Source organism: Sinocyclocheilus anshuiensis, unplaced genomic scaffold (assembly GCF_001515605.1).
Source record: "Sinocyclocheilus anshuiensis isolate Anshui unplaced genomic scaffold, SAMN03320099.WGS_v1.1 scaffold18, whole genome shotgun sequence".
Classification (NCBI taxonomy): Eukaryota; Metazoa; Chordata; class Actinopteri; order Cypriniformes; family Cyprinidae; genus Sinocyclocheilus; species Sinocyclocheilus anshuiensis.
In genome coordinates, this window is record NW_015546047.1 from 861041 (window position 1) to 886001 (window position 24961).

Here is a 24961-nt window from a genome sequence, read left to right on the forward strand (position 1 = left end):
CCCTCGATGTACTAAAATGTGCACACGATTACTATTTCGTTCCCTCAGTTTGCTAATTCGTTCCCTCGATTTACTAATTAGTTCCCTCGATGTACTAAAACATGCACACGATTACTATTTCGTTCCCTCGATTTGTTAAATCGTGCGCACAATTTACTAATTCGTTCTCTCGATTTATAAATCGTGTGCATGATTTAGCAAATCGAGGGAACGAATTAGTAAATCGTGCACACAATTTATAAATCGAGTGAACGAAATAGTAAATCATGCACACGATTTAGCCTACTATTTTTTTCCTGCATTCCATGTGCGGGGCTCTGTAGATTTTTGTCTTTGATTTTTGCTTTGTTACTTGCATCACTGAGGGTCAACATTTTTTTCTTATAGTTAATTTATACCATTTATTATGTTGCCGTTCTTTTACCGTTCACTAGTGAGAAACATTTAACTGATATTTGGTCATATAGATTGAGTACAGGAACGAAAATCCCTTTTCATTTCAGTGTATGGATGAAATTTATCTAAAAAGCCAGATGTGTCTTGATGTTTTCTTTGATCAGCCCCTGTTGTGTGTCCCAAATACTCTATACGAAAGTGCTGACTCAGACTGTAGCCAGTGGACTTCACAGCTGTGATTCGCCCACGTCACTCTGCTCTTCATGCTCGAGTTAATCAGCCTCTGAGAGGCCCAGGTGGTGTGATTCTCTCTCTAGGTTTACAGCGTGACTCCACGCAGGAGGCCGGGATGATAAAGAGGCTCTTACATATAGTTTGTTGGAGTCGATAGCAGGTTGTCGCTGCTGGCAAACAAGAGGAAGAGCCAGGCAGGATGGCACGGGGGAGGACGGTACAGAAAGAGACCTAGACAGTTGATAAAGTGCAGATAGATGGCTCTGTGAGTATGAGTGAATGTTCCAGGTGTTTGGTGGGCCCCTCTGGATGCCTCTCCCTCTGTCTCTTCCTGTAATCAGGGCCATCTGATCCAGCTCATGTTTTACACATTAATTAATGGAGGCCTGTGTATAGCTTCGCTGTTGTTAATGGCCGCTGATGGAGACGGTGGCCATAAACAAGTGTGGTTATCTGTCAGAGGCAAACCCAAACAAGGAGGCTGCTATATTTGAGGTAGTTTTAGAGCTTAATTAATGAGCAATAAGAGTAACAAATGGAGTAACACAAAGCAGATGTGGCAGACACCTTGTGGTGTGTTTTAGAAAAGTGACGGGGGGAGGAGCTTGTCAAGCCCTGTTATATTTTGTCATATTTAGTGTTGTTTTTGGCGGCCTGTTTTAATTTTAGTTTTAGTCTAGTCTTTGTGTGAAGCTGTCATTTTAGTTTTTATTAGTTTTAGTCACGTTCATACTCTTTTTAGTCTAGTCAAGTTTTAGTCAACTAAAAGTCTGAGCATTTTAGTCTTATTTTAGTCAGAATTATCCATGACTATTTTAGTCTAGTTTTAGTCGACGAAAACTGATGACATTTAGTCTAGTTTTAGTCAATGAAAATTGTATTTTAGTCTCTTTTTAGAAATGCAATTCTATTTAACCCAGTCAATATAGTATAAGTACCTAGTAGTATAGACGAAACCAAAATTTTCTTTTAGCCAAACCCATTTCAAACAAGGTTATCTTATTATATTATTGTTACCTTATAGACTCAAGAATACATCCATTCCAGACACGGAAGACGCTCTGATTTGAATTTACAGTCATAATTTTCGTTGACGAAAGCAACACTAGTCATATTTACTATTTATTATTGAAACAGGAAGTTTGAGATGGGCGTATCGAATGGTGTGTTCATTTTTAAAAATAGCCAGTAGTCTTATGTCAGTTGCTACTTGCTAATATGCAGGGGATATTGGTGAGAGAGATGTTGTTGAAAATTTTGTTGTAAATGTTTTGGAAAAAGTCTCTTATGCTAGCCAAGACTGCATTTATTTGATCACAAATACAGCAAAAACAGTAATATTGTGAGATATTATTACAATTTAAAATATTTTCTATATATTTTCTTTTTCTATTTTAATATATTTAAAAATATGATTTATTTCATGTAATGGCAAAGCTGAATTTTTAGCATCAGTCACATAATCCTTCAGAAATCATTCTGATATGCTGATTTACTCCTCAAGAAATCTTTATTTTCTCATCATAATTAATGTTGAAAACCGTTGTGCTGCTTAATATTTTTTGTGGAAACTGCAATAGAGTTTTCCAAGGCTCTTTGATGAATAGAAAGTTCAAAAGAAGCCAGTTTATTTTAAATATAAATCTTTACTGTCACTTTTGTTTTTAATGCATTGTTGCTCAATAAAACTATTGATTCCTTAAAAAAAAAAAAGCTTACTGACCCCAAACATTTGAACAGTAGTGTATTTCTGTTAGTATAAGATGAATCATCAGTTGAATACTTTGTATAAAGTAAATTGTCCACTTTTACTATTACATGACATATAGATGAGCTTAAAACTTTAGTATAAATTTCTTGGGGTCTGTAAAAGATTGTTATGCTTTGAATACTGAAGCTTTATGCTGTTGATTAACACAGCAAACTATTCAGTCTTGTCCTTCAATTTGTAAAAACAAACATTTAGAATAATTGAATTGCGATGAAAGGCCAGTAAATTATTTTTCTAAATGCACTTGTTTTAAAAGTGCTAGTTTGATATTGAAGTGAGAGTACCAGGAAGAAATTTGACATCTGCATTTACATTTTATGCATTTTGCAGGCACTTTTATCCACATTGTAGCTCCTGTAGCTATGGGTTTGACCAAATGTATTCTGTACCTTGAATGCAATGTAAGTTGCTTTTGATAAAAAATGTCTGCCAAATGCATAAATGGAGATGTACTGTAAGTGAAGTTCCACCTTGAAAAGGAGTCCAACCTCAAAATGGTGGTTTAGACAGCTTTACTGTAGTGTTTATTTATTATACAATTCATTAAAGTGCTTCCCATTTCTGGTTTGAAATACCGCAGTGCACTATCATCCTGCTATCTTTTCGCCTGTTTTACAAACAAAGGAATGAGTTGCATTTAACACCTCTCCACCCAAAACTAAAGGAACCCTTATTAAAATGCTGTTGTTTTGAGTTGCAAATGTACCAGGCCTGAATTTTTGAACAGGCATGCAGTATTTTCAGTTCTTGTTTTGAGTGAAATAAACTTTGAGCTGAATGAAGGTGTGAAGGAAACACCCAGTCTTTCTCATGATCATGTTGTCACCACCCCTGGTGAACCACAGCAGTTTTCTCATAAAATCATTTTAACGGTTCCTTAAAATATCACTTGTTTGTCTGGGTTGTACCCATGAGATTAGACGTGCCAGTGACCCACTAGATGCGTGTGCGCACATTTGGACAACTGAATTCAGCGACCACATCCTGAGCAAAGGATACAAGTTCACAGCGTTGACTTTGAGTTTAGCCTTTGCTGCAGAAATTAGCGTCTCTCTGAGGTTGTTGTTGTGGCTGGAGTCCAGCTCATTTACACTGGCCATGGAAGAGCTTTCCAAAACCCCGGTCACACATCTCCCCTGCAGCTAAATACAGGCCCGAGAGACCCCACAGGACAACTCCCAACCACTGAGCCCCCAATTAGAGACGGCCATCAGAGCAAACCTTACCTGCATTAATTATCTGCACTTAGGTTAGGAAAATTAAGATGGGAGGAATACAAAAGTGTAGTCAAACATAAGTTTTGGGTCGGTAAGATTTTTAGATGTTTTTAAACAAAGTCTCTTATGTTCACCAAGGCTGCATTTGTTTGTTCAAAAATACAGTAAAAACTATAATATAAAATATCTGTTTTCTATTTTGTTATATTTTAAAATGTAATTTATTCCTGTAATGCAATGCTGAATTTTCAGCATCATGGCTCCAGTCTTCTGTGTTACATGATCGATCCTTCAGAAATAATATTAATATGCTGGTTAATTATTATCAGTGTTGGAAACATTTGTGCTTGGATACCATGATGTATTTTTGTTCTGATTTCTTTGAGTAGAAAGTTAAAAAGAACAGCATTTATTTTAAAAAGAAATATTTTGTAATGCCAAACATTTATTTACTGTATTACTGAATTAAAAGTATTAATTTCCTTCCAAAGATAAATGAATAAATTGTACTGATTCCAGATTTTCGAACAGTACTAGTGTACCAGTAGAAACTAATTGAATCGTGTGAAATAACCAAAGCTTGAGCCCTGATCCCAACCAGTTTGATATTGAAACTTGTTTTTTTTTACCAAATGGCAAATAGCAGGAATTATTCGGAAACCTGTTTGGAAACGATTATTAGAAATAGAAGTCATTTGTAACATTATAAATGTCTTTACTGTCACTTTTGACCAATTTAATGCATCCTTTCTGAATAAAAGTATTAATTTCCTAAGGAAAACAAAAAACTCTGAACACCTTAGCAACCATACACTCTTAAAAATAAAGGTGCTTAACGATGCCATAAAAGAACATTTTTTTGTCTAAATGGTTCCATAAACAACCTTTAACATCTGAAGAACTTTTCTGTTTCACAAAAGGTTCTTTGTGGTGAAAGAAGGTTCTTCAGATTATAAAAAGGTAAGAAAGAGATGGTTCTTTTAAGAACCTTTGACTGAATGCTTCTTTGTGGAACCAAAAATGGTTCTTCTATGGCATCGCTGTGAAGAACCTTTTAAGCATCTTTATTTTTAAGAGTGTATCGGAACACCTTGCATTGGTGGTGGTGAAATTTGGATAGACAATCACCAGTCATTTTCTTCAGAACATCTTGTTTATATGTTTTATTTCTCATGTGTGCAGAAAGACGTCCGGGATATCTTCTCACCCATCCATTTTGAGGTGAAATATAAACTTGGAGAGCACCGCGTGCTACAGAGAGACTCCGGGGGCTTGCCTTCCCTCAAACCCATTCTACAGCAGAAGGATGAACATGGCAACGTTGTGAAAAACAATGTCTGTTTTTCTTTATTTCTCAATCTTTGTTTTGTTATTGTGGTTAATTTCTGTGGCCACTTTATTAACCCCATTGTTGGTCACAATATGTCTTGAATTGAAATCTTTCTATGTTTCTGTAGACCATCTTTGCCAGATATTGTTCCTGGGAAAACTGTTCGACCAACCTGCAGGTTTCTGCTCATCTGGTTTTACCACAGTAAGTCATCAACATATATCCTATGCAAACTGGGTGAATCTCTTGGAAATTGCAGAGAAATTTCTGTTTGTTGTTTAATATGATTTAAATGATACAAAAATTACAATTGTACATATCTTCGAAGTCGTTTATGTACTAAATTTAATTTATGCTGATTTTCATAAAAAAAGAATTGCATTCAGACATGATGGTTTTCATTACTGTATTTCAGTAAAGCTAATCACATTTTTTTGCATTACGGTAATTTTGGAGGAAAATGTTTAATTGTCATAAAGAAAAAAAAAACATTTATAATGTCACAATACAAAACATCTTAATCCTAAAATAAGCTAAAAAAATACTCCTAATTTTCTATAAGAAAAAAATATTCTTTCTTTTGATTGTGGGATAAAATGAGGATATTTACTCAACTATATTACATGTTGTACACTGTTATACAACAGCTTAAGCTTTAATACTTATAGTTTTCGTGAGTTGTTTTTCTTTTCAAGTGCACGGTGAACAAGTACAGACCTCTCTAAATATTCTAGTTGTGCTGGTGTTGTTTGTGACTAACAGGAGGGCTTTTGAGATTATCTGCTCTCCTCGTGAATACACCTATTAAACCAGCATGCGCAGTAGCCAAAGCTTTATATTGATGCATTTTATGCATCACATTTCTTGGACTCGCCCAATTGAGGCGAAAGCGTGAGTGTGCACATTAGCATTTTGGATCATGTTTGCAGCCGTATGCAAACTAATTTATGGACCCCCCTCTCCCATTGGTGATAATACATGATCTGATTATTTATAAGGCCCGTGTGTGTGTGTGTGTGTGTGTGTGTGTGTGTGTGTGTGTGAGAGAGAAAGAGAGTGAGGGGGAGAGTGTCTTGTCACTCTCCCAGATGCACCTGGTGCCTTTAGATGAGAAACATCAGGCTTGAGCCCTCACTGCACAAGCTACTCAAACACATGCAGGAAAAACACTGGCACATTTTCCCATTCAATTCTACAATAATGAGTCTTTCAAATATTCTAAAATGAACATAAACTATTAAAAAAAAAAAAATTATATTTTAAAAACAATGATCATAATTATGTCAGTTTAGTTAATTGATCAGAACAAATATTTTAAATGTGTATATATTTATTTTAAATTAAAATGTTAAAATGGGATGAAATAAAGAGGAGTTGATTGCAAGGAACTGATTACAGTTGCAGTGACACTGAATTTTTGCTTTTGTGCCAATTACCACAATATATTACATTTTTATATTAAAGTATTTAATTGTCTTGCACATCATTTGACACAATTATTCAATTATAAATCTTGCAAAATGCTAATTTTAAGTTACACATTTTTTTTATTACCAAAAATGTCTTTTCTTGTGTATTTTTTTTCTAACTGATATTGTTCTTCCTTCATTTGGCAGCTTTTAAAATGTTGTGTAATATTTTTCAAATATTGAAAAGCTGTAAAAAGATGTGCCAAAAAAGAAAAAGGCATTGAATGTTTTTTTTATACTGAAGATTTTCTGTGGTTAAAATTATGCTTAAACCATAATAATAATAATAGCTATTAGTATTATTTGTTTTTGTTGTTTTTTTCTGAATATTTTCTTCACTCTGAGTTAAGAATTATACAAACTAAACAATGGATTAAATATGGATTAAAATGCTTCATTTATAAAATGAATAAAAATGCTTAATTTATGTTTTAACTAACTGTTTTCCCAACAGGTCCTACAGGAACATGCCATACTTTGCCCTGGGTAATGGAAAAAGCATCATGTTAAACACCACACTGGTCAACATTGGAGATGATGCTTTTCTACCCAAACTTTACCTGAGGTTTCCCAGCAACCTGCATTTCATCAAAGTGCTGGAGGTAATTTAATTTTGGTCGGTTTTGTCTTCGATATCTGACAGCCAGCTTTTAGCTCTATGTATTTCTGATGCACTTCACTTCGATCTTGCCTTTGATGTGCTTCAATATTTGTGATATTATTTCAGGAAGATAAATACATCAGCTGTGAAATCGCAGAGGAGAATAAAGTGGCCATTGGACTGGACTGCAATGTTGGGAATTTATACATCCCCCCTTTCTCAAAGGTAAATGTCTTTAGCAATGGAAGATAAACGAGTTTGCTTGTTGGAATATAAACATCTCTTTGCTTTCTTCCAGATCAACATCACCTTTTTATTGGATGTGATGCAGAACAGCAGTGCTGGAAACCTTAACATTAACATCAATGCGACGAGGTGAGAGATCTAGAGATCTCAGCCCTAGATCTGAGGAATTCATTACAAAGGATGGTTTACACAAATACAAAGACATCTGAGCCAAATGTAATCGTTTGTGGAGAGCATCTCGCCACTGCTTATGGTTGTAAATTGACATCAGAATGCAAAAGACAAACAAAGGCATTAAACAGCACGCTCAAAGGTTTTGTGTGCTTTCAGTATTACTGTTAGAAACAAGAAAAACTGTGGCTCTAAAGATGGATGCCTACATAGCCTATGTAATGAGTTCCTATAATGAAATCTCAGCGTATATTAGGGTTGTACTCCAATAATTAAACTCATTAAACATTTTCCCACATATACAATGACCCCAAAAAGCATTTGGACATTTCATTAGATAGGGCACTATCAAACTAAGTGGCGTCTGCAAATAAATGCTGCTAGAGCTTTCCTCAGAACTAACTTGACCTTTTTAAGAACCATTGGCCAGTTAATTTTTGTTGCTATTGTATGTTTCCTTAATAGTGAATGTAAACCAATCTAATGTGTGTTTTTCAGCGAGAACTTTGAGAACACAGATCTTCAGCATGACAATGTGGCTGTTCTTACGTTGGCCTTGAGATATGCAGTTGACCTCAATGTTCACGGGTAAGTTGTCTGTTTTGCTAATGAATGTGAATCCGTAGATGTCGGAAGAATAACAGGCCAAATTACAGGACGCTTCTCTTCGTCTCTCCTCTGCAGATTTGTCTCTCCGACTTCATTTCTGATTGGAAAACAAGAGTCTGTGCCGGTCGACTGCTATCCTGAGAAGTTCAATTATACGTACAAGGTATTTTAGCGCTCATCAGACAGACAACAGTGTCATTAAGCACTAATGAATCATTTGACATGATTTGTTTCGTTACAATGTCTATTAACTTGCAGGTGATGAATATAGGTCCTAGTAAAGCTCTTGATGCGAGAGTAAAGATCAGCTTGCCTCTGATGCTGGTGCCATACAAATACCAGCTAATCAGGATCACCGATTTACAGGTGAGATTTACATATGCAATTATGCATTTGGGGTCAGTAAGATTGTTTCGGAATGAATGAAATGAATGCTTTTATTCAGCAAGGATGCCTTAAAATGATCAGATGTGACAGTAAAGACATTTATATTGTTACAAATTAACTTTCTATTCATCAAATAATACTGAACAAAAATATTAAGCATATTTTCAACATTGATAATAATAATAAATGATTCTTGAGAACCAAATCAAGCTCATGTGACACTAAAGACGGGAAAATTTAGCTTTGCCATCACAGGAATAAATGACATTTTAAAGTATATTAAAAGAGAAACATATTTTAAATTGTAATACTTCACAATATTACTGTTTTCACTGTATCTTTGATCGATTAAACACAGCCTTGTTGAGCATAAGAGACTTGTTAAAAAAATAATAATGATATAAAAAAAAACTTACCTTACAGTAAATCTTAACTGGTGTACTGTATATTATATACAGTATTTTAAAGGAATAGTTCACCCCAAAATTTAAATAGTCTTTATTTATATTCACTGTCATGTCATTCCATCCACATTTCTTTCACAAAATGAGATGTTAGTCAGAATTTTTGTGCTTCTGCTTTTGAAACAATGAAATTAGAATGAAAATGGATGGCGATTTACGGTATAAGATAAAAAAGAACAAAAGTATCAGTTAAAAATGAGTCCGCTTTAGTATTTCATGGCATATTTGACATCTTTGAAGCCAAATTGAATTGGTCATTGTATCTCATGTGACAAATCATGACGTCAAGTTTGAAAAACTCTAAATCTGGAAGATTATTAGTAGACACTGGCTTAAATTTCATCTGTTCCTCACACAGAGCCGTTGTTCAACTTAAGAAGGCGTCAGATATAGCACTTTATTATTAATTAAATAATTTATGGTGTTTTATTATTCTTTCGGAGCTTGGTATTATAAATCACAATCAGACATTCTGCCAGACATCTCTGGCTTTATTCACACAAGAAACACAAACTATTCCTAAAAGTGCCTATAACTTAGCTATGCTATACATCTATATGTACACATCTTTTTCTTTACATAAACTTAAGTTGTTTTTTGTCTTGCAGACAACTCTTGGGCATTGCTTCCAGAGGAACAATTCAGTACAGGTTATTGATGACTGTGACATCCCAGAAGCTTCCTTTATTCAAGAACTTGTATTCTTTTTCTCCCCAAAAAGCAAGCGCATCATGGTAAATAATAGTCATAGTATTAAGTTTAGTTCTGGTGTGTTTAGTGTAAATGCTATGAGAAGGTCTCACGCTCTGTTGTTCTGTAGTTCTGTGGTCCTGAAGATAAGACCTGTAGGATGGTGGAGTGTCACTTCGGTGACTTGGAGGTTGGAAAGGAAGTTACCATCACTATGGAAGTGGAGCTCAACCCCAGGGTTCTCCAGATGAGTCCAGTGAGTGTTTGTTAGAGATGAGAAGAATAATATGGCCCAATCAACCATTGTTTGACAGATGGATTACCTGAATTGTACAACTAAAACACATGACCTTATACATGTATATTTCCTACAGGGCAGACACGCTGTCATGATGATACGTGGCATGCTTGACCTTATTTCACCAGTGAAGAATGCCGACACCATCCTACTTCAGGACGACGTTTCTGCTAGAGTAAGTAGTTTGGATCTCTAATGCCAGAAATACACGATGAGATGCTGCATTTACAGCTTTTTGTTAAACTTGAATGTTTGAAATGTTTCAGGTGTCCTTGGAGGCTCTGTACAGCAATAAGCCTGTGATGGCTGTGCAGATTTTTCTAATAGTATCCAGTCTGATCGTTGGACTGATGATTTTAGCACTGCTTGTCCTTGCCCTCTGGAAGGTATGTATCATATGACACTTTCTCAAGTGTGACTTAATGTCATATTCTAATGCAAGACTCTTAGGAAGACTCATAGGAATTAAGAACATAGGAATTGTTCACAAATTTCACTAAAGCTAGACCTGAAATATCTGAAGATATTACTTTTTTTAGAGATACTCCATCTCGTAGAGGGTTTAACAGCATGCAGTGCTTTTCTTAAAAAAAAAAAAAAAACTATCTTCAATAATAATCACATTTCTAATATGTGACCCTGGACCACAAAACCAGTCATAAGGGTCAATTTTTCAAATGGAATCTGAAAGCTGAATAAATAAGCTTACCATTGATGTGTGGTTTGTTAGGATAGGACAATATTTGGCCGAGATACAACTATTTGAAAATCTGGAATCTGAGGATGCAAATAAATAAAAATATTGAGAAAATCGCCTTTAAAATTGTCCAAATGAAGTTCTTAGCAATGCATATTACTAATCAAAAATTAAGTTTTAATATATTTACAGTAGGACATTTACAAAATATCTTCATGGAACATGATCTTTACTTAATATCCTAATGATTTTTGGCATAAAAGAAAAATCAATAATTTTGACCCATACAATGTATTTTTGGCTATTGCTACAAATATACCCCAGCGACTTAAGACTGGTTTTGTGGTCCAGGGTCACATATGTGCACATTGATGCATTCTGCTGATGTTTTTCAATGTTTTGTGCCATGAGTGTTGCAATTTTAAGTATCAAGTTTCGTTTTTAAAAACACTTTGAAATCTCTTTAATTCCACTATGCTCCGTCTAGCTGTTTTTCAATGCAAGAATGTAGTTAAGAAACTTGTCTGATTGGTTTCTGGTAAACGTGAACCAGTTCTAATCCAGTACGATTACATACGGTTGTTAATTAAGACTGAACAGTCATTCAGTCAGTCTAGCAATTAGTACCCTACTAAGCAAATAAATCAGCAAAGAGTAAAAAATCGAACTTGTTGGGTTTGAAATTGAGACATACTTTTGCTCATTGACAATCATGCAATCTCTTGCTTTTATTAGCTTGGATTCTTTGAGCGGAAGTTGAAGGAGGAGAAGTTTGACCAGGACAGTTGGGACTATGTACCTAAGAAAGAGAGTGTGTCATAATATGGGATTTACACCACAAACAAAACCAATCAGAATGGAAGGGACAAGCCATGAAGGACTACTGCTCTGTTGTCACCAAGAGCTGGACTAATGACCGTAATGGCTGAGAACATTCATCACAAAGCGATGAAGAGTACAAAGACTGTCAAAAGAATCTGCATTTTCTGTCAGCAGGATGAAGCCAATGCACTTTAGAGAATGGAACATACTACATGAGCTCAATGAATCGCTCTGGGACTGTGCCAAGGGAGAAAACATTTTTAAGGCAGCATTACAATTTATAAGGTGCTATTTGAGTTTGGATTCTGCCTTAATAGCTACCTATTTAGGCTGTAGACAGCAAGGCAGCTCACTAGGTTTTGGAACGGAGCCTAAGTGTTTCATCACAGGTTTGCCTATGATCACTGAACATATTGGCTGATGGCCTGCTGTAGAGGAGAAATTGCACTGCTGTAGCTTTTCTTACTAAGGTTATTCCTGTGTTTATCTGAAGAGAGGCTCGCTCTTTTACACCCGCGAGTTAGTATACCCTCCACAGAGGTGACCCAGGATTTTCTGGCACTTTCCATCACCCTTTCCGAAGCAGAACATTGCTGCGATAGGGGTTTTCACACCTTTGCATCACTGCAGTATCGGTTCTTCTTGCAAAAAAAGAAGGAAATGACACGCATTCTCTCTCTCCTCCCAAACTCTCGCTGCTGAGTTCAATAGTTAGAAGTTTAACTGAGACGCCAGATGGAAGGAGCGAGTGTTTGCTGTGTGCTCTGGCTGGGTGCCATGGAAACGGGGCAAAGGAGGCTGCTGTTGTGTGTCTATTACTGCGCTACAGAATTGGCATGTGTCTGGCTCCTAGCCATTGCTTAAGAGTGTGTGTGTGTGTGTGTGTGTGTGTGTGTGTGTGTGTGTGTGTGTGTGGGTGTGTGTGTGTGTGTGTGTGTGTGTGTGTGTGTGTGTGTGTGTGTGTGTGTGTGTGTGTGTGTGTGTGTGTGTGTGTGTGTGTGTGTGTGTGTGTGTGTGTGTGTGTGTGTGTGTGTGTTCATTTATAGGACATGAAATCCACAAATATACAAAGCACCATCACCGCTCACTCATATGCAGGTCCATAGCGAATCCGCACGTGCAGAAAGCTCTCGGCAAAATTCAAATGTTCAATGCAATATATATTTAAGGTTATAATTGAAAACATTTGTAAAAGCAGCACTGAGTAATTTTTTTAATAAATAAAAAATAGGACAAATTTGAGAGAGAAAAAAATCTATACAATTACAGAGAAAGTTTGTTTTTGTATGTTCAATTAAATTCAATTTCCCAAAGATGATTATCATGTCAAATGTGTTATCATATGCAAAATGATTTTTGGTGCTGGTATAAGAAACAAAAACTAAAAATTACTGACATTTTATGAATACAGTTTTTCCTAAATATTCAAACAAACAACAAAATTATTAACTAAACTGAAGAAAATATATAATTATAATATTATTATTATTAATAAAACATTTTATAAACAACACATAATTTCTATATTTTTTTTATAGATTATAAAACATTTATAAATTATTTTACAAATCCCCAAAACAAATGCATAAAATATGGAAAAGTCAGGTTTTGCTTGGGCCTGGTCAAAAGAGTGTGTTGGTGTATGAATCAAAAAATTCAAAGCTAAAAATGTGTGATATAATCTTTAGATTTGGGAAGCCACATTGGATGGGTTGCTTGTCAGTGCTTTTTATATAAAATATACAAAGGAAAAAAAAGAAAAACAAGTCTCTACTGTTCAGGGAATGGTGTACAAAAAAGCGCATTATTATTATTTTTTAAATCAGTATTTGTAATAAGTTCATGTTTTCATTTTATTTCCTGTCTTTAAAAATTATACAAATTTGTAAAAAAAAACAAAAAAACAATTGGTTTAATTTAAATTTGTATGCACTGGAATGTACTACGTGTCATATGTTTTTGCTCTGTCATAAAATGTTCTATATAAATGTTAAAGCTTTGCTCTGTGCAGTTTGTTCTTTCAGTTTCTCGTAGCTCTATCTTTAATGTGGTTGTGTGTGTTCAGATACAGCTGCATTTAACCGGCGACTCCTCCGCCTCCTCCATGTCTGCTCCAAAAAGTGTGAGGAGCTGCGGGTGAACTCTGGAAAATAAACAGAGCTGTCAGGACATTTAAACATTTACAAGGATTTATCTGATATACGCACACGTCCCTCCCTTTTTCTTAGAAGCTCAACACTGTTCTGTTTATTCTTCTGTCACTCTTTCTGCAGCTTTAAAATTGAATTGAGATTTTTTTTTTTATCAAGTTCTGCTCATATAATGTTTGCAGTGTCTTCAAACAACACGGCCTGTGCTTACACACAGGTCATCTGAAGTTCAGCTTCTGCAAGTATACAGTGGCTATCTTGACTACTGTTTTGCAAATAAACAGGGATGGGACTTATTCAGTGTTTTGAAATGGAAAATTCTGACTTGGGCTAGTTTTGTAATACTTTTAGGACATTGAATATTTGTCTTTTATGATATTGCTGTATTTGCAACTGTATTACAGTGATTTTTCTATGGTTATGAGTCAGTTTTCGAGTCAGAAACACTGAAATCACAGTCCTCTAATGGATTACTGCTGTACATTTGTGTTTTACTGACATTGTACCTTATCAGGAGTTCAGATGGGACCTCCAAGAGATCTCCATCAATGTTCCAGGGGTATGTTCCTTCAGAGGAGATGATGGGCATGGTTTTTGAATCACACTCCTCGTTCTCCTCTGAGACGACGTCAGCACAACTTCCCTGAGAGCGTGGCCGCAGCTTCACAGCCTTTACGGTGTGTGTCTCAATAAACGAGAATCCAAACTGCAGAGGGATAAAGAACAATCTCTCATTTAATGTTTTTGGCAATTACCAAACCTTAAGGAAAATATATATATATACATATCATATATAAAATATATATATCAAAAATGAGTGTATGTCAGTTTAACGCGTTAACTTAATTAGCTATGAAAAAATAACGCGATTAAAGCAGTTAATGCACTGGCCCCGCCCCCAAATCTGTACTTTATATTTCATATGGTTGACACAAATATGATGCAGGGCAACAACTCCATATATGCAGTTATGCCCTAAAATTCAAGATATTGGTGCAAAATGCCCCTGTATGAGTTTTTGTCTCATATTTATATATCATACGATAAGCGATATCACACCAGCAGCGAGAGCAATATCAGACGAGTTCTGATTTTGTCCCGAATATCACGAGTTTAAATGTGATTTTATACAACAGTTCAGTAAATAAGAAGTTGATATTGTATGATCTTTTAAACACAATATTATCTGTTTTTGCTCAATTTTGCAGAGAACGTTACCTTTAAAGACACAGCAGAACTGTTGCGCGTCTCCGAGCAACACAGCAGTGTTTAGTTTCTGAATGAATCCGCGTTTTGAAGGAATTGTGTAAACCAATGATTCAAAGCCCCATTCATAAAGAGAGCCATTTACCTCATTCCTGAATGAATCAGCCGATCAAATGAATGAATGACTCATAAGACATTTATCGCCACCTGCTGGCAGATTTAGTTTCTTATTTAGAGTATCATTTAATAAAAAAAAAATAATAATAAAAATAAAAACATCAAAGGGATAGTTCACCCAAAAAAACTAATTCTGTCATCATTTACTCACCCTCACGTCGTTTCAAACCTTTCTTTTGTGGAACATAAACGAAGGTATTTTGTAGGTAACAAAGCTGTTTTGGTTATCAATGACTTTCATTGTATGAACAAAAATTTCTGAGATGTTTCTCAAATTATCTTATTTTATGTTCATAGTTTATGCCGTTGTAGCCTTAATGTTTATGTGTAATAACTTTTATGCTGAATTAAATAAAATATTTATTTCTAAAGCTACAATTTGTAATGTCTACTTGAATAGCTTTAAATAAAAGTAGCTATAGCTTTAAAATAGCTTTAAATAATCTTTTGTGGGTATTTTCACAGTCAAATGTATTTTGTGATTAATTAAATTAATTAATCGAAACATCATGTAATTAATTAGATTAAAAATTGTAATCGACTGACAACCCTAATATATATATATATATATATATATATATAAAATAGTTCAAACATGAGAAAAAAATCCCATGATCTGTCTCTTTCTCTACATAATATACAGCGTATGTTTAAGCATTAAGCACATTTTCTCTTTTAATTCCACTTTCCAATTACCATAATATATTAAGTTGAAAGTAAATTATGTTTTATATTTTAGTTGTTACCTTTTTGACTTTAATTCTCAATGCTGATACACATGAATTTAATAGAATTCATTTTAATTCACGTTTAAATTGTTTAAAAAAATACTATCAGGACATATAAATATTTTAACATTTAAATAATATATAAAAGAAATTTCACCGCACTGAAATAAGAATGTTTGTTTGTTTTTTTTATTCTTTTTTTTTTGCAACAAGTTTTAAAAATAGACTTCATTTGAATACATTTCTTGAGGCATGAGACTTTCTTGAGGCATGACTCTTTTTGAGATTCAACCACAGTTAAAATAAACTTGACTTTCTACATGTAAATGAGGTGAACACACACAACACAAGCTCTTTTAAAATGGGCAATAAAGGTCCATTAGTACAGCACAGAAACCCTGAAATTGGCACCACTTTACTCTGCAGCACAATGACATCTCACGCGAGAGTCAAGAGCAGTACCTCAATGCCGCAACCTATACAGATTATTTATAGAATGTAGGTTAACAAACAGCACTAGATTGGATTGCTTAAGAAAAAAGAAGAGACAGGCTCTGAAATGGGCTAATCTGTATTAGCCTGAAAAGTGTTTTGTGGGAAGCTGACAATCAGTGACTAATTTGACTTGACAGTATGCTAATTCTGCTTAAGCAGGAAAGGTTGTTAACTCAATTTGCGTGGGCTGGATTGCCTGCGTGTCTGGCTGATGTGAGTTCAGTAAGTTCCCTCAGTAGGCATGTGAGCTCACCTGGCTGTTTGTGCTGCTGTATCTCTTCAAGTGCTTGATGAACTCTGACCTGGAGGTGTTTCCAACAGCTATCAGTGCCATACTGCCATTGCTTAACCTGCGGTAGACAGAAAAGTTTATTGTGCTTAGGTGGTACATTTGTTAATAAAATCTTCTGTGCCTGTCGTGTATGGAGAGTCTGTGGCAAGCATTATGACCAGAAAGCCAGTTCAACATTATAATAAGCCCACACTCTTTTCATATGGAAATGAGAATTGTTGATTTAATAAAACCAGTTTCTCTTCTGTTTTACCACAGGTCTATAAATAGATGGAACTCACACTTGTACTGTTCCATATCTACACGTCAGAGGTAAATGTAAATAGGAGCTTCAAGGTATAAACAGGTCCTGATAGAATCTATTATACTATATATGTAGTTAATCCAATTGGTTTGACCAGTGTTGTATATATGTATACATATGTATAATGTATACATACGTGTGTGTGTGTGTGTGTGTGTGTGTATATATATATATATACACACAGTGGTTCTGTTATCTATAGCTATATGGAAGATATTTTGGAACTTGAAGTGAAAAATTATAAAATTTTGAGTGTCCAAACAAAATTATGACTTGTAAATATGAACCATGTGGAGGTTTTTTCATGAAAATGTTTTTTGACAAAGAAATTCTGTTCACACATTTATTAACACTAGCACAGCGATCAATATTTTTGTCTCGTTTGCTTGAGTTGTAAAAGTTGGCAAAATATTAAGACTTGTTTATAAAAAATAATGTGTTTTTCAGATTCGATTTTTCCATTTTTTTCTTGTTTTCTGCACAAGCATCACTACATTTTGTCAGATTTCCGCTTAAAACAAGAAAAAAACTATTTGCGAATGAGGTCAGAATAATTCAAGATATATTTTCAGTAAGCACGTCTTCATATTTTATGCAATGTCCCTCAAATAAATTTATATTGTTGAAAGGTCATTAAGATTTTTTACTGGAAAACAAGACAATATCAAATAAAGAAATTATTTCTTGCAGGGCGAACTCTGTGACCGCATTGACTCCGTCCCCCACTAAAGATGCTGCGTACGAGAAGCTGAGCTTAACTTGTGTCGCTCTGTAAAGACAGGAAGGAGAGGGGGTTGTTGAGCACTCGTGGACAGGTGCTCGGTCATTAAGTCTACCCGGCCACTCCCTTTAATCAGAGTAATTATGTGCTGATTAGTCCAGTTAGGTGGCTTTGACCTTAAGAGTCTGATCCAACCACTGATTCCAATCTTCAGGATTACGTTGGCCTACTCTAGCCGGCTTCACGCACCAAACACCCACGACACGGGCCAGAAAACAGTCAGGAGACTCTGTTGGCCTTGCATGTTGCTGACACACTGACCTGCTCTCAAGGTTTTACAGTCTACACTCACATCAGCTTACTTGCTTTTAAGGCGTACAGTCTGAAGGATTGAGGGCAGTGCTTAATTTGTACATTATGAGGTTCCAGAACAAGAACCAAGACCGATCATTGGAACATAAATATAGTAGTCAACATTTAAACTGGATCAAAACCTTTCATCAAAGTTGTCCTAAAACCAAAACAATACCAGTTAAGGACAACTTTGACGAACTTTTTTGAGCCACTTCAAATGTTGACTACTGTATATATATAAACAGTGTTTTAAACAGAATCGACACGGAAAAAAACTACATCCTTCCTACTCTATTGACATTTAACAAAGCTTTCGGGCACTTGCAATGTAGACAATTTCACTGAACATAGTGGGACTGATCTGGTTTTGTTAAGTTGCAATGGTCGCTTGTAGTGTAGATTCAGTAGAACAGATGCATTGATATAGAGCTACATCACTGGTGGTGAGTTTCCAAATGATTTTACTATGGCAAATTAATTTATAAGTCAGATTGTTTTGCTAATAAGGAAGATTTGAGATGGACTCTTAACAGCTTGAGTTTGTGCATGCAAATATGCCATAGGCTACTACATCACTACCTGTTGTTTTCCTTTTTTACAAGGATTTTTAAGTTATTAATGAAACATATGTGCAGGTCATTGCATTTCTTTCAGAGGCATATTAGTAGATGTAGATTTAATTGTGTAGGTGACTGATTTTTTTTTTTAAACAAAAAACAGGCCAATTTTGTGATCAGATCAATTTCCAATATTTAAGTCAGTAAGATTTTTGTTTTAAGACAGCACTGATCAAAAAAACTGATGAAAAACAGTACTGATAAAAAAAACTGATGACTTAACTGATCAAAAGTTACAGCAAAGAATTATATTTTTGCAATAAATTTCTACTAAAATCTTTCTATTCATCAAAGAATCCTGAAAAAATAATTAAGCAGCATAACTGTTTTCAACATTGATGATCGGAAATGTTTATTGAGCATCAAAGCAGCATATTAGAATGATTTCTGAAGAATCATGTGACACTGAAGACTGCTGAAAATTCAGCTTTGCATCCCTGGAATAAATTACACTGTAAAATATATTCAAATAGAGAACGTGTTTTAAATTGCAAAAAAATATACTTTAATTTACTGTATTACTGTAAATCAAATAAATGCAGCCTCTGTGAGTATAAGAAACTTAGAAGAATATTGTCATGATCACTGCAAAAAAGTTTGTTGTGGTGGTGTGGAGGAAATTCTGACCTGGTGGTTGGGGCCAGGCCCCTGGGGGCCATGGAGCACAGGCAGGGAATAGCCATGATGCTGATATTCAGGTACAGGCCTTGTCTGGTCTGCCAGGATCCATCCTCACCTATCAAAGAATGGAGAGAGAGTTTTTCATGTGTATATAATACTCTTAAGTGCACTTGAATGTCTTTAGTGTGAAAACTTTCATAGAAATAGGAAAGAATGGTAGAATGGCAGCTAGCATGGAAGCGGGGGTCCAGCAGCCATCTGGATGATTTTTCTAAATGTTCAGTGCTTAATTTAAAAAATATATATATGATATAATGTAATATAATATAATTAACATACTGTATATATTATATTATTATTTAATTGCAAGGCATTATCATCCAGACCACTGCTGAACTAAGATGTAAAAGCATTTTTGTCACATGGTACATGTTACTATTCTCAGCGCTGCTAGATATGGACCATATAGAACCGATCACAGTCATTTGTATGTATCATAACAGGCTATTTTATTAAATCATTTTCAGATTTGTATTGTGTATAAATCTCCAGTCTCCAAAAAAAACTATCCTAAAATTTAAATGCAGCTCATTGGAGAATTCAGCTTTTAATTCGGCCGGTAAACACCCCGTTTGTTTCTCATAGGAGGCACTTATTAGCCAAGAGCATTTGCTGCCCAATGAAGCAGATATCTAGTGGTGCAATATCTTCAGAGTATCTTCTAATTTAGCTGTACTCACAAATGTCTCCTCCATCTCCATTTCGCTCAGCTCTGTGTAAAAGAAAGAGATGTTTTTAGCGCACAACCATTATCTGCATTTGAGTAATAATGGAGTTGCATGGGCTCCTCACAGTGTGGGGCATCCCGCCTTATTAGCATTAGCTGGGTGACCTTCAGCATCTCCAGCATTTTGATTTCTTTCCAATGGCCAATTAAGCAGGGGGTGGTTTATTTAAAATAGCATTCAAATAATTACGCTCAAAGTTGGATGGGGATGAGGGGTGAGAAAACCTTTAAAAATGCGCTTTAACACACTTTGTCTGATCCTCGGCTCCTCTGCTGGTTATAAAGGACAGTTCGCAGTCTTCAGGTCTTCACAGGCACCGTCGGTCGATCGGGGAGGGACACGAGGAGAGAGAACAAACACGTTAGATGGAGTGTTATGATAAGAAGAGGGTGATTTCTAAGAGACGCTGCCTATGTGTGCTGTGCCAGGCTGCTTTGACACTAATCCCAGATTTGATAGAGCACCAGCCAGTCCCTTGGAGCCCACCAGATGAGAGACAGCTACAGCTGACAACACAACTGAGAAAGAAAGAGCGCTTACTTGAGGTTTGCCAGTGTTTTAATGAGAGCGAACTCGCGGCGCTGACTGGGTGGCATCCAGCGGTGTCTCTCTGCCAGTGCGAGCGTCCGCCCACCGAAACCAAACATGGCAGAGAAGCCGAACCTCAGCAGGCGACCCATAGAGCTAAAGCTGCACACGTCCACGGGCTGATGATGACCTAGAACAAGTCACGTAATGCAGTCAGTACACTGAGGTACCAAGGCGCCACTGCCCTAAAAAAAGTACAAGCCATTAGGAACAATGAACACTAGAGCCACAGGAGGGCTAAACACAAACCCATTACAAATGAAGATTATAGTTCTGTTACAAACGACCAAATTCAAAACCAGTATGGTATCTCATAAAGCATTGCGATGAAAAAATATGGTAAGAGATTGGGTGTTAATTTTAAATACATTGGATTCCATACCAAAAAGTATAAAAATAAAACACTTAAATCAAATTGACCATTCTACCCAAGATTTGACAGTTTTACCCCAATATATGCTCCATTGATATTCTCAGGCGAGTGTCCTGTGCACTTCATGAGAGTGGCGCTACTTTGCTTATAAATGAAATGGGTCACTTATGAGGCGTCATTTAAGATGCTGCCTTAAAAGGTTAAATTAAATAAAACCTATGTGGGTAGTAGACAGTGAGGCTTTGAAACAGAGCCATTGAGAGCATGATAATAACCGATGCAAACATATATAAGGTAAGATTTTTGAAAGACATCTTTTCTGCTCACCAAGGCTGCATCAAAAATACAGTAAAAACAGTAATATTGTGAAATATTATTACAATTTAAAACAACTGTTTTGTATTTTAAATATATTTTAAAATGTAATTTATTTCTGTGAGGCAAAGATGAATTTTCAGCATCCATTACTACAGTCTTTAGAGTCATGTGATCCTTCAGAAATCATTCTAATACTGTATGCTGATTTGACACTGAAGAAGCATTTCTTATTATTATCGATGTTGAAAACAGTTGTGCTGCTTAATATTTTTGTGGAAACCCTGATACATTTTTTGTTAGACTTTGATGAGAAAATAACAGCATTTATTTGAAAAAAAAAAAAAAAAGTGTTTTCTGTCACTTTTGATTAATTTATTGTGTCCTTGCTGAATAGAACTATTATTTCTTTCAAAAGAAAAAAGACAAACCTTTGACCAAACTTTTGAACGGTAGTGTACAATCAATAAGTATATGCATGTATTTATGCACATGTATGTATATGTACATATTTCAGTAGATGTAAACGTGCATCCTATAATCAGCTAATTTAATTCTAGTCCATTAGAAACAATAGAGTCATCTATCAAGTGTCAATGTGACATCTCTTGAGTTAATTCACTGCATATGTCGAAGTGAACAGGAATGACTGGATCTGGTGGTCCACTGGTTGAGTCCAGTCCCCGTAGCCCGGCACATTCCTGACCTCCTTCTGTCTCCCCATGCATACGCTCTCCCCGCTCATGAATTATTCATCGGATCCTTCCAAATCCCGCCAGTTGGCCTTATTCACATGCGTAAATATTGCTTAATTAGAAATGAACAAGCCCTATATTGGCCCTCCTAAATGGGCATTACACTCTCATTCGTGTCAGGTATCTTATGTGTTGTTGATGTTTCTCTTTTGCCTCGCAGCGACAAAAGCCAGACATTTTGTGTAGTACAGAAAGGGGAAAATGTGGTTTTCATTCAGTTCGCTTCACATAAGACACCTAATGCCTGCATGTCGGAATGTCTTCTTAGGAAAAGCTGTCTTTTGTTGAGCGAGTGCCTACACTTAGCTCAGCGGTTCGTACCGAGAGCCACAATGTTTTGATGGAGCAATTAATCACGACGGTACGAGGATGTTCCTGCTGAGATGGCGAGTGCACAGAGAAGGTGCCAATCTCAGCGAACAAAACAAATTCAGCACTCGTTCTTAAAACTCACACCTCCCTTTAGTCAAAAGCTAGCCTATGAGTTATAATACCATATGGCTCAATTCTTAGGACTTAATGATGAGACGCATTCTCGCACACGTGGAGGTGAGATTGCGGTTAATCATCCGAGTCTGTAGCCAAGCGAGGACAAAAATGGGCCGCAGAGTTTTAGGCAGCACCAGTTCTCAGGGTTTGTCATCTAATTTTGTCACACAATCCAGTTTTGCGCCTTTAAAGGGTTCACCCAAACATTTTGTTACAAACCTGTGTGAAACACACACAAAAAACATGAATGTCATAACTGTTTTTGTTCATACAATGAAAACCGATGGGGACCAAACAACATAGAACTCCATAAACACAGACATTCTTTAATATATTTGTGTTCCACAGAATAAATAAAGTCAAATATTTGGAGCAAAATGAGGGTGAATTACGACAGAATATTAGCTTTTTTGAGTTAACTGTCCCTTTAAATTTCAGTCTTTTTTCACATCTATCATATGACTTCAGAATACAGTGCATGAGTCATATGGAATACTTTTATGGTATTTTTTGTGCATTTTTGAAGTCTAATTGTTGTTGTATGAAAAAAAAAAAGTGAAAATTCCTTAAAAATTCTCATTTTGTTTTGTACAGAGGTAAATACCAAAATACAGTTACAAAAAGCTATCTTTACACAAAGCAATCATATGATTTTAGATATCTTATAAGTCTTAGAATATAGTTCATGAGTCATATTAATTGTCATTGTATTAAAAAGAACTATGTGAAGATTCCCTAAAAATCTCCTTTTGTCTTCTACAGATGTAAATATGCATATATCATTCTGGAATGACATAAGGGTGAGTAAATAATAACAGAATTTTCATTTTTGGGTGAACTATCCCTTTAAATTTCAATCTATCTTCACACAAAGCTAGAGTATGACTTCAAATGACTCAGAATATATAGTGCATGTGTCATTTGGACCACTTTTATGGGGCTTTTTACATTGTTTTTGTACATATTGAACCCTGATTGTCATTGTTTGGAAAAGACCTGTGAAAATTCACTAAAAATTCTTCCTCTGTCTTCTACAGAAGAAAATAACTGCATACAGCATTCTGTAATGACATGAGAGTGAGTAATTGATAGGGTTTTCATTTCAATTTCAGCCTGTTCTTCTCCCAAAGCTTTAGAAGACTTAGAATATAGTGCATGAGTCATTTGGACTACCTTTATCTTGCTTTTTATTCTGTTTTGGTACGTTTTGAAGTCTGATTGTCATTGTATGGAAAATAACTATATGAAGGTTCTCTAAAATGCTCCTTTTGTCTTCTAAAGAAGTGTTCCGGAATAACATGAGGGTACTGTAAGTAAATAATGACAGGATTTTCATTTTTGGGTGAACTATTCATTTAACGCAACAAGGAACTTCATATGAAGCCTGTGATTGGAAAACAAAATATCACCAGATAATCATTTCTCAATAATCCACAAAGAACAACGAAACAGTGACAACAAAAAAAACTCATTAACTTGTGCGCACAACTGATTCTGTGATTCTATTGTGCGGTTCTGATTGTGTTCATCCCAGTCGTAATTCAGCTGTAAAGCAAAATTTTTGCCAGTACGTGTTCTTTTTCTTTTTTTGGAGGATGCGAGCTTAGCTTGTGCATGTAATCCCCTGACACAAGCCAAATCCGCTTGTCTGTTAAGCTAAGCCCAGGAGAGCTTGCACAGTCGACACAATGGCCCAGACATATTGGTGCTAACTTCAAAAACGCCTCACAGAAAGACAGACAGACAGGGACACGCAGCACTAAAGCCAAAGAGAACACTGCCAGCCAGAAGTAACACTTTCAACGACGGCCCACAGCAACGTCAAAGAAACTCAGTGTTTGTGGCGGGACCGTACGGGTGATTGACGACAGACGTATCTCCACCTCTCCCGGGACCGTCTCTTGTTCCATGGGACCTGTTAACCATGATCTCCAAAGCTGAAGAGGCAGAGCCCATGCGGGGGGTTTGTCTTCTCTCGGCCCCCATAACAACAGTCTGTGCACTCTAATTAAACAACAAATTACAGAGAGCCACCGCATGCGCCACCATTATGATACACCAAAAAGAGGGAGAGAGAGACTTCCAATGGGTGAAAATGAAACCGTTGCCCCTACACACATAACTCAGTGGAATTGAAAAGTAAATACGAATCCCATTTACATATTATTATCATGTATATTTGTGCTCCATTAAGTCCCATGGTTCCTCGAGGCCTTACTGTTAGCGTACAGGTTAGAGAATGACTAGAAGCTCATGCATGAAGGAGAGAAAGAAACTCAAAATTAAAAAACATACCCATGATGATGTGCAAGGCTGCAGTCACAGCGCGTCTTATTCCATGCACGGAGCAGGCCACCACATCAGTAGAACCTATAGAGGGATAATTAAACACATTTTAACACTGTTTAATAGTTTGTAGCGATTAAGACACAAAATACACTAAAAGAACCAAAAACGTAGTTCATACGACAATATTACTTAAAGGGATAGTCCCCATTGACTTGCATAGTGTTTTTTTTTTTGGAGCTTGAGTCGTGGTAAGAAAATAACTTGAGCTAAGATTCATCAGTATTTCTCTTGTGTGCC

General features: G+C 35.9%; 2 protein-coding genes across 4 annotated transcripts in view; one reads left to right on the forward strand and one right to left on the reverse strand.

Moving 5' to 3' along the window:
• LOC107699017 (integrin alpha-4-like) overlaps positions 1 to 12311 on the forward strand; it is a 29714-nt gene extending 17403 nt beyond the window's left edge. For both annotated transcript variants that reach the window (XM_016500167.1, XM_016500168.1), the window contains 13 exons: positions 4801 to 4953; positions 5076 to 5152; positions 6872 to 7019; positions 7145 to 7243; positions 7317 to 7393; positions 7934 to 8023; positions 8120 to 8207; positions 8303 to 8410; positions 9504 to 9629; positions 9716 to 9841; positions 9960 to 10058; positions 10150 to 10269; positions 11316 to 12311. In XM_016500167.1, the coding sequence (XP_016355653.1) occupies positions 4801 to 4953; positions 5076 to 5152; positions 6872 to 7019; positions 7145 to 7243; positions 7317 to 7393; positions 7934 to 8023; positions 8120 to 8207; positions 8303 to 8410; positions 9504 to 9629; positions 9716 to 9841; positions 9960 to 10058; positions 10150 to 10269; positions 11316 to 11402 (1398 nt within the window). In that variant the 3' untranslated portion in view covers positions 11403 to 12311. The remainder of the gene's footprint in view (positions 1 to 4800; positions 4954 to 5075; positions 5153 to 6871; positions 7020 to 7144; positions 7244 to 7316; positions 7394 to 7933; positions 8024 to 8119; positions 8208 to 8302; positions 8411 to 9503; positions 9630 to 9715; positions 9842 to 9959; positions 10059 to 10149; positions 10270 to 11315) is intronic.
• A 974-nt stretch (positions 12312 to 13285) lies between these two features.
• The window catches only part of cerkl (CERK like autophagy regulator), a 62774-nt gene continuing 51098 nt past the window's right edge, over positions 13286 to 24961 (reverse strand). Inside the window, exons 6-13 of one of the 2 annotated variants that reach the window (XM_016500169.1) lie at positions 24671 to 24745; positions 20396 to 20573; positions 20104 to 20160; positions 19808 to 19839; positions 19074 to 19182; positions 16412 to 16508; positions 14059 to 14258; positions 13286 to 13545 (exon numbers count right to left, since the gene is read on the reverse strand). In XM_016500169.1, the coding sequence (XP_016355655.1) occupies positions 13464 to 13545; positions 14059 to 14258; positions 16412 to 16508; positions 19074 to 19182; positions 19808 to 19839; positions 20104 to 20160; positions 20396 to 20573; positions 24671 to 24745 (830 nt within the window). In that variant the 3' untranslated portion in view covers positions 13286 to 13463. The remainder of the gene's footprint in view (positions 13546 to 14058; positions 14259 to 16411; positions 16509 to 19073; positions 19183 to 19807; positions 19840 to 20103; positions 20161 to 20395; positions 20574 to 24670; positions 24746 to 24961) is intronic. The other variant, XM_016500171.1, reaches the window with a different exon arrangement.